Genomic DNA, 10330 nt, shown 5'->3' on the forward strand with positions numbered 1-10330 from the left:
TGAGAGGAGTGACCATTTTAATTTGTGAAGCATTCAGCAATTGAGCAATTCATAACAGCATGCTCATAGATATGGAGATTATAACTGCATTAAGTAAACTGAAAACATATGCCCTCACAGTAAGGACTGAGGTCAGACATCAAACTTAGAATGAACAGGTACAAGAGTAACCATACCTCAAACTCTTCTCACATTCACAGCATTTGTAGGCAAAACAATTGCTTAGAAACTTCCTTAAAACTCTGTATCTCTCATGGACTCAAACCCATACCTCCCCCCCCCTCCCCCACCCCACCTTACTATTTGGTTAACGTGATGATATTACCGTGATTGCGTATGTCTAATGAATTTGATTTTCGACAACACTATGGTCTCCAAAGAAAATATGACTGGTTGGTGGAAATAAGTCTACAACAAATTGTTCTAATGACCAATTCATTCTATTGCTGCACTTCCTACTTATTTCTTATTTGGATTTGGATTAATACATAAACTGTGGCATCACTCATGAAACTAAACGGAGTAATACGTGACTTACAGTGTTCACAACAAATCTAATTGAAATAACAGAGAAATTAATTAGTATGACTATCAGCCCAATTGGACATTGTCTGTCCAATATCTGGTCCATGATGTGGACAGTAATGAATATGTAATCATTTGGCTGAACATGTGGCAACAGAAAGTTGACACACGTTTCTGACACCACAATAAATTATGAAATAATAATGAACAAAGAAAGCAATCATCTTATATCATTAATATTCAACTATTTTAATTTAAATAATAAACTCGTTGCGGAAAAGTAAATGATTAACTGGAGATAGCACTTTTGTTATGGCAATAATCTAAATTATCTAAGATTAATGTTTGGTTACATTCACTGATTTCCTCGATATGGAAAGCTATTAACTTTCAATGGATCAAATAAGCAACTGTTGGCTTTCAGCAAAATACGAACTATGACAGTACATAATAGCATTATTAGAATAGACACAGATATGAAACATAAAAATGTAATTTATTCTTTTCTTTAATTTGAGATTGCCAGAGTTACTTTAACTTTAGTTACTTTACTTTACTTTGTTGCACTCAATTAGCAAGAATGGCATTGCCTCTGAATATAATTGAACAACACTGTTAGCTTATTGAGGCTCCATTGTTAATTACGTGCAATTATCTTCTTAGAAAACAAACAGAATTTATGATGATAGTCTTTTAATACTTTTCTTTTAACTATTTAAATATAACACTCAGGTATTCAATAACTGGAAAGGAATGGAACCCTAAGTAGATGACAATGGCTGAGGTTAATGACAAGCTCAAGTATCTATACTTTTTATGCACAACATTTATTGGTGAAATAAAATTAACTGTGAATGTCACTGGGTAATGCTTCACAAAGTTTATAACAGGTACAAAAATAAAACATTCTTAAAGTCTGTTGTAGATGTTAATCCATCACCTTAATTGTTGTCTACAGTGATCCCATTACTCCATGTAACATTGTGGGCACACCTGGATTCACAGTGACTAGTTATGGGGCAGGATCTAACCTCTAACATCTGCCCACACTTGTCCTGATCTTGTTGTCTCACTAGCAACAATTGTGCCTCACACTGGCCTGCCAGTGCACACCGTTTGACATCACTAGGTTCAACCTCACAATTTTTATGACATGAACATAAATACAACATTCTCACACTTCATTGCAGATGTGAAGTCATTGTCTTGATTGTCATCTACAATGCTCTCATTGCTCCATGTAATATTGTAGCACCTGGATTTGCAATGACCAACTATGGGGCAGGATCTTAATGTTATTATAGTCTCTTACATCTGCCCACACTTGTCCTGCTCTTGGTGCCTTTCTAGCAACAACTGCGACTCACACAGGCATGACAGTCCAAGCCACTTGCATATGTTCACTCTTACATCTCTCTCCTGTGTGCTCTGCTCTGATGTCACATTCGGGTCCAGACACAGCACTCCTACAATAGTCTTTACTCACTACCAATGATATTGCTTTTCCTAACTTTCCACAATGGCATTAACTCATAATAAATACATCATAATACAAAACAATGTACACGGGTTACAGCACATACTGCATTTCTAATTAACATATAATATCTAAATATTTACAAAATAAAACAAGTATATCATATTTACCATAAACATAATGGGCAAAACTTTTAGGCAGCACATCTCTATTATAGTGTCACAGGTGTTCTTACCAACTTAGCTATCCTGATAGGGCTGGCTATCTGTCCTCCCTGCTTTTGTTCTGCTGGTGCCTCTCTCCTGCTTTTGAAATTCACAGAAGCTCTCCTGCATACCTAGTGGATCTAACTGTCTTGTTCTGATGCTGTCCTGTTGGGTGAGACCACTCCTCGTCATGCTCATGGATGGGTGCAGGAGTGTAGGCTACCTGTAGGATGGCTCTACCACACACATTATGAGTGCACGCAAGCCACTCACCCGGCTGCGTGCAGGAGGGCACTCGACCTGGAATGACCTGCCCCCGGCTGAAGGTATAAGCTGCTTCTTTGCAATACAGTTTCTACCGTAGTAGAGCAGTACTGGCAGAATTAAGCTGTGAGGATGGGTCATGATTTGTGACATGGGTACTCAGTTGCTAAGGGCCCTGTCCATGAAAGGTTAACCAGGTTCAAGTCCCAGTCTGGTACACAGTGTTAATCTATCGCAAAGTTTCAAAACAGTGCACACTCTGCTGGTGAGTGAAAGATAATTTCTGAAAACTTTTGCTTTGTCAGCAACATACTTCTTTGTGTTCCCATATGTCCAGATAACTCCATGTTTGGGGCTACTTGAACACCTTGCTTTATTTCGCACAAAAGTTTGAGTTCCAAGTTTGAAAGCTTCTCAATTACCACGTAAGTAAGTAAAAAATTGCTTCTTGGCTTATTTGAATTTCTATTAGGAATTGTTTAATGAACATCTAAAGCCTTACATATACTGAACAAACAAAAATAACAAAGAATGATTAAACACACTGGAAATAAATTTAAAAAAATACATAAATGACACATGAACTGAAAAACGATGCATTATCATAAAATGATTAAATTAAATCAAAATACTAATAACACAGGAAACCATCCAAACCACTAACATCTAATGAACAGTAACCCAACCACATGAAAACCAAATAAAATTTTGAAATTTGTCACAGAATTAACATTTGTAATCATAGCAAGCAATGAATAGAAGAAGAAATGATCAAAAAGGAAACGCCAAATTGTTTTATTTTTGAATACAGTTTTAAAATTCTTCACAAAATTAATGTTTATTGTCGAAGTAATCAGTGTATACAATGGCACTCATGCCCAGGAGCAAGGGGGAGCCATGCCCATCTCCATACCCCTGCCCTAGCTCTCAGAGAAAGGAAGAAATGTAATGTAATCAGGAGTTTTTCTTTCAAGAAAAGGTTTCAAATTCAGTATTACACTTTTTTTTTACACATCTGGAACTGGAACCTTTTATGGCTACTTACAAGTAACCATTCGTCTTCCGAATATTCAAAATACTTCAAACCTGCAGGTCTATGCCCCACCCCCACAAACTATCTTATGCACACTCTTGAATGACTACAAGAAGAAACTGACAAAAAGTAAATGATCAATATTGTCTTAAGGATGTGGTTTCACTTTGTAACCACTAGGGCATATAGTTTTCAACCACCTATTATTCATGTGATATATTTGAAAGAAAATCCCAATGTTCCCTAAACACAATCACACATCTCTAAACTTTAATGAATGAATAATGCCAAAAACTAATTATTGTTCTAAATAACAAGAAAAATTGGCCTAAAATTTAATACATTTTGTATCAAAGCTATGTACTGCCCCAGTGATTTTATTTCAAAACCACTCATAAAAGAGGTAGCACAAACTCAAATATACACCAGAATAACATTAGATATGATCGCTTTCACTGTCAATGACCTCCTAAGTACAGCCACACACAGCACAATCTCTGTGCCAACTTGTTTTGAACACTATATGTGACTGCAACAATGCACTACATTTGTAGCTCCTCAGTGTACCATAAGATGTCTCTGTCCTGCAACAGGATTGATAGTTTCATGCTAAGTGCACCGGTACTTTAAAATAAAAGTAAATAAATGGGGTTTCAGACAGAAAACTCTGGTATTCAAAGGGTTAAATGTAATTGCAAGGCACATTGAAGCTCTGTGATTTTTGATCTGGTATGTAGTCTTTGTCCTCGTCACTGTCCTCTACAGATTCTTCATCTGAATCCTCACAGTGGGGGCAGTTGTAGTACATGTCAGTATTTCCACCAGTGCATGGGCTACAGATCCATCTACAGCATTTCACACAATCATTCCAATGAGATTGGCCGCTATAACCTTCCCAGTTTATGTGGCAAATACTAAACATAAATGTGTCTACAGTTGTTCTGCACCTAACAAAAACTGGTCTGTTTTTGCAAAGATTTTGGATACTTGAGGATGAAAGTCCTTTTTGGCAGGATTATGTCAATGCTGAGACACAAAAACTCGCAGGAGGTTCTATTTCAATCTCCTGCACACGTGCAGCATATGCATGTACCAAACTCCAGCCTAAATTTCTGTCTGTTTCCTCACCATCTAATCCATCAGGAATTCTTTTCAACATCTCAGTAGGGTTTGGTGGATGTAGGTCAGTAGCAATAAATGCTGATACTAAAATTTTGCTCACGGTTTCACTAATTCCAATCTATAGTCTGTTTAATGAGATAGGATTTTTTTTTTTTTTTCTTTTTTTTCTTTTGGAATAGAGCCATGATACCAACTCTCCTTTCTCCATTGGTTCAAAATTCCTCTCCATTTTCTTTTCCATGGGCAAATACTGCAACATCAAGGGTATGCGTGAGGTGCTGCATATGGTGGGAATAGAGTGATTTAACTTTTACTATGTCTACATGTCTCAATCTCTTTAGTAGAAAAGTGACTAGCAAGATTGTCTCCTAATAACATCACTGAGTCTTCAGGATCATGAGTAGCTTCTAATGTATCAATAAAATTTTAAAGAACCATGCTTTGAGAGGTTCCTGTCAAACCAACCACTTGGATTGCTGGCATATTTTGTACCAGCGGGTCCACCTTCTACATCTACATTTACATCTACATAGATACTCCACAACCCAGTATGTGGCGTTTGGTGGAAGGTACCCTCTACCACAACTAGTCATGTCCTTTCCTGTTCCACTTGCAGATAGAGCGAAGGAAATATGACTGTCTATATGCCTCTGCATCAGCTCTAATTTTTTGCATCTTATCTTTGTGGTCCCTACACAAAATGTATGTTGGCAGCAGTAGGTTAATTCTGCAGTCTGCTTCAAATGCCAGTTCCCTAAGCTTTCTCAGTAGAGTTCTTCAAAATGAATGAATTCTTCCTTCCAGCAACTCCCACTTGCATGCTGATCAAATCTACTGGTAGCAAATCTAGCAACTCACCTATGAATTGCTTTGATGTATTGCATGAAGGGTTTGTTAAATGTGGACTTTAAAACTTTCTTTTGCTATCTGCTACTGCCAAGCCAGACTGGTCAATGAGTGATTGAATGGAAGCCTTAGACTTGCAGTCCAGTTGTTGTAGAGATTCTGTGCCTTGTACACAACCATAGGAGGAAGCAGATGTGCCTACCATCTAGCTAATTGAAACACAGGAGTGCTCTTTTACCCTTTCTATCCTTTTTGTGTTTCTGGATCCAGGTTGTCTGTATGTTGGTCTCATCATAATTGTAGATAGTTGTGCCTTTCACTTCCTGGGGGGCAAATTCAGCATTACTGAAGAAGTTCAAAATGCCCTTACAATTGATAGATGATTTGGGCTGCTTTGTATTTGAAGCAATTCTAATGAGCAGGTTGTTTCCAACTCAGTCATAGGATTTTTATCTATCATTCATCATTTCTTTCACCTCTACCAATTATTATTGATGTGAAAAATTCTGGTTGGGTAGCTCAGTTCAAAGGTCAGTGAAAGGCAACAGCATACCATCTCCAACATTAAAACATCTAAGAAAGCACTTTGGTGTTCAAAACAGTCTTTGAATTGATAACTGCTTTACTTATCTAAATTTGTAGCCTATGAGCCCCATTATAGTGTGTGGCATGAGCTACCTCTGGTATCAATATCGTTTCCCTTCCTTTCCAGTTCCATACACATACAGTCCGTAAGAGAAACAATTGTTGTTAAAAGTGTGTATTACATCTAATTTCTCTTATTTTTCTTCCATGATCATTTTGTGAAATGTATTTTTGAGAAAGTAGTTTGCCAAGTTTCGTGGTTTCCACGGAAACTGATTCAAGCTAAAATCTGTTTATGTTAAGCACTCATTACTCACAGCTTTCTGTAGTCTTATATGAATGTAAAGGCCATTACATATGTTATAACCTAATTCAAATCTAGGTATATCTGCATCAAATTTCCTCTTTTTCTTTTTAACTTTCTTTATTGATTTACCTACATTTTAATTGAATTCTTCAATCTTTATATGTCAATAGTTGCACATTGTCACTTGCAGTGATTATAGACATTTTCAATTTCAAACTCCTGCTATTCTCTCATTGATCCTTTTTTTGTCAGCCATTATTGTTAGTGTTAAGTATATTATGTGCAGCCCAAATATACTTGTCTTTTTCCAATGTGGCCCAGGTAAGCAAAAAGGTTGGACATCCCAGCATTAAACAGTATATTGTTAGTCAGTATTTACAAAAAATTATTAGTGTTACAGGATAACTGAAGTGAGTATATTTAAGTGTTAAAATATTGTTTCAAAACCATGTTTGTAACTATACACATTCCTTTTCAATTCATGTTGGCATTGAAACATTGACCCTGAGACCACATCATCTTATCTTATATTTGCATTTAACGCCAGTAGATAAAACTGTCAGTGGGTTTTTGTCAGTAATTCATGGTTTATAGCAACATAAAATAACAAATATTTGTAGTTTTGAAAGGTTCATACATCACACTTTACTCCCATGTGACTTTTGCAGGATCAGTTTTTATGGCTAAGAAACTTGAAATGGAGAAGAAGAACTTTGTTAAAAAATATCTTAATGTCTTCTCTAAGAGAGTTGTCAGCAGTGCTGCCCCTTTCACCTGTCAAGCTTGTGAATGCACTGCACACAATAATGGTGTAAGCTACACAGAATGTTTTCCATGTGAATATCCAGTACCATCACACATAGATCCAGTAAGTATGTTCATACCATTTAGATAGCTTTTAATACATTATTGTTAATGTCTAACTTACATTCTGAGTTGTAGTTCTTCCTTAAATTAATGTAAGCTAGTTTTCATATAAAAGTGAAAATAAGAACTGTATCTGCTCTGAACTGTGCTATAAAGTGATTAATGTCTCTTTACTTTGCAGGAGTTTACAAGAGACATGGATATTCCAATAGAATATCAGTCAAGTATTGACTACACAGATGATGATGATTATTATTGAAAATTATACTATTTATAAATGAGGTCTTATTTATATGTAAAAAGTTGATAGATATTTTCACTGTAAATACACCATTTTGAATCACAATTGTTGAAAAGATATGACAGACTCTGTGTGCGTGCGTGCGTGCGTGCGTGCGTGTGTGTGTGTGTGTGTGTGTGTGTGTGTGTGTGTGTGTGTGTGAGTGATGTGTAAATATTATGTAAATTCTGCATGTTATGAAAGCATCTGAATTGTAATTTATGTGACAGCTTGTAATTAAAGAACTTTTGTCATAGCACACCATTGCCTATTTCAGTATATATTGATGAAAAATCTTACATAAGTGTATATAACTACTCACTAAATAGAAGAGTTCTTTGTAGTGGCATCTACAGCTCTGAAAAAGGATGATAAACTGTGTGAAAGCTGAACATTTTATCATTTCTGTGTTCTCGTTTTGTCCATTCCCTTGTGCCTTACCCTTTCAATGAGTAGTTACCTATTCTCTTTCATACCAGTTTAATAGCATCATTACTGCACTGTAGGCTACATTCTGCCACATCACTTTTACATTAAATTATCGAGAACCAGAAATGACTTTCATCTTGTAAATATCTTTTTCAGGAAACATTAAGAGCAGACAGTAATTTGTATGTGAGTTACATCCATCTCGAAGATACTGTCCTTAAGTATTTATTAGGAAAGTGATCTAAAAATTGACATCAGTATCAGATAATCAGATACAGATAGAAAAGTTTTTAATGTATTAGATTTTTTTTCTCCCTAGCCGGATGGAGGGGAGGAGGGGGAGGGGTGGGGGAGGGAGAGTGAGAGAGAGAGAAGAGGTGGTTGCCATCATCATAGTGGGGGTTACGGCTTCAGTGTCATACATAGCAAAAAGAGAGAGAAGAAGGTGGTGATAAGTTAATTACTATTACTGAAACATCATTTAAAAATTAAGGGTGTTGGCATCACAAGAGATATCAGACTTTTCCCATGATTAGCACACTATAAAACTGTGAGTGTGCTGTTAAATCAAAATTCACTATCCAGTTTTAAGTATACATTAAAACATAGGTAACAAGAATATGAAAATAAACACAGGGCCATGTGATATTTGTACATTCATATATATAGGAAAATGTATTAGTAAGAATGATTATGGCAATGTGGGTAACAGTTCACACTTTAAACTCAACTTCTTTATACTTCAGGATGACATTACGAACATTAATTTGAATGAGTTAGCAGTGTTTCCATATGTTAGGTCTCGTTTTAGGAAATTTAATAAGCTCTCAATCATATGTCATGTGGGTGCTCCTACAGAGCTTGGAGAGTCAACAAAGATATTTTTTCCCCCCCACTTCCTCAAAACAGTTGGTCCCACTAATTCTGCGATCTGAGGACTTGCCACTGAATGTTCAAAATTCTTAGGTGTGCATACTGATAAGAATTTGAATTGGAGGTCACATACTTTTCACACAGTTTTCCGAAACTCATTGAAAGTAGTCCATTCGCTGTGCAAGTAACTGATAATTTTGTTGAAAAAAAGAACCAGAAAGTTGGCTTACTTTGTGTACTTACATTTATTAATACAAAAAACTTTCTGGAGAAAATCCACTATTAGAAACAAAGAATTAGTTGTACATCGACATGACTACTCTGCAATTCACAATTAACTCTAGCAATACCAAGGCATGAAAGCATGAAAATATCTTTTGGCACACTTGTACCAATATCAACACACTCTCAACAATGTATGTTATGGGGGATGAGTGGGCGGGTGGATGGGGGAAGAGGAGGGGGGGGGGGGGGGGGTACTTAATGTTCACCCTAAAAAATATTTTTTTTAAATGCAGATTTTGTTATTTGTTGCTGATTTTTGCTTAAAATATACTTTTTAGAGAGATACTGATGTGTAAGTAAGGTCCTGAACCTGAAAATATTGATAATGACACTCACTGGGGAAAGTGACATCTAATAACACATAAATTTTTGGATCAAGTTTAACTGAAAAGTTTAAAACATCAGGTAGAAGATTTCATTTTAAAAAAATACTATTTCTTCAGAATTTTAAAATACAGAGTTGGCAAATAAAAGCATGCCAGACAAGTGTACACTATGTGATCAAAAGTATTTGGACACCCCCAAAAACCTATGTTTTTATATTAGGTGCATTGTGCTGCCACCTACTGGGAGGTACTCCATATCAGTGACCTTAGTAGTCATTAGACATCGTGAGAGAGCAGAATGGGTTGCTCCGCGGAACTCACAAACTTCGAAAATCGTCAGGTGATTTGTTGTCACTTGTGTCATACATCAGTACGCGAGATTTCCACACACCTAAGCATCCCTAGGTCCACTGTTTCTGATGTGATAGTGAAGTGGAAACATGAAGGGGCACATACAGCACAAGAGCGTACAGGTCAACCTTGTCTGTCGACTGACAAAGACTGCCGACAGTTGAAGAGGGTCGCAATGAGTAATAGACAGACATCTATCTAGACCATCACACAGGAATTCCAAACTGCACCCAGATCCGCTACAAGTACTATGAGAGAACTTGTATTTCATGATCAAGCAGCTGCTCATAAGCCACACATCAAGGCAGTAAATGTCAAACGACACCTCACTTGGTGTAAGGAGCGTAAACATTGGACAATTGAACAGTGGAAAAATGTTGCATGAAATGATGAATCATGGTACACAATGTGCCGATCTGCTGCCGGGGTGTAGGTATGGTGAATGCCCAGTGAAAGCCATCTGCCAGTGTGTGTAGTGCCAACAGTAAAGTTCTGAGGCGGTGGTGTTATGGTGTGGACGGGTTTTTCATGCAGGGGGCTTGCACCCCTTGTTG

General features: G+C 36.8%; 1 protein-coding gene across 1 annotated transcript in view; it reads left to right on the plus strand.

The window, feature by feature from the left end:
- Positions 1-7904, plus strand: part of LOC126299332 (uncharacterized) — a 793355-nt gene extending 785451 nt beyond the window's left edge. The window contains exons 74-75 of the mRNA XM_049991162.1: positions 7034-7233; positions 7414-7904. Coding sequence (XP_049847119.1) covers positions 7034-7233; positions 7414-7491 — 278 coding nt within the window. The 3' untranslated portion in view covers positions 7492-7904. The remainder of the gene's footprint in view (positions 1-7033; positions 7234-7413) is intronic.
- Positions 7905-10330: the final 2426 nt, after the last annotated feature.

The sequence above is a fragment of the Schistocerca gregaria genome, chromosome X (genome assembly GCF_023897955.1).
Source record: "Schistocerca gregaria isolate iqSchGreg1 chromosome X, iqSchGreg1.2, whole genome shotgun sequence".
Lineage (NCBI taxonomy): Eukaryota > Metazoa > Arthropoda > Insecta > Orthoptera > Acrididae > Schistocerca > Schistocerca gregaria.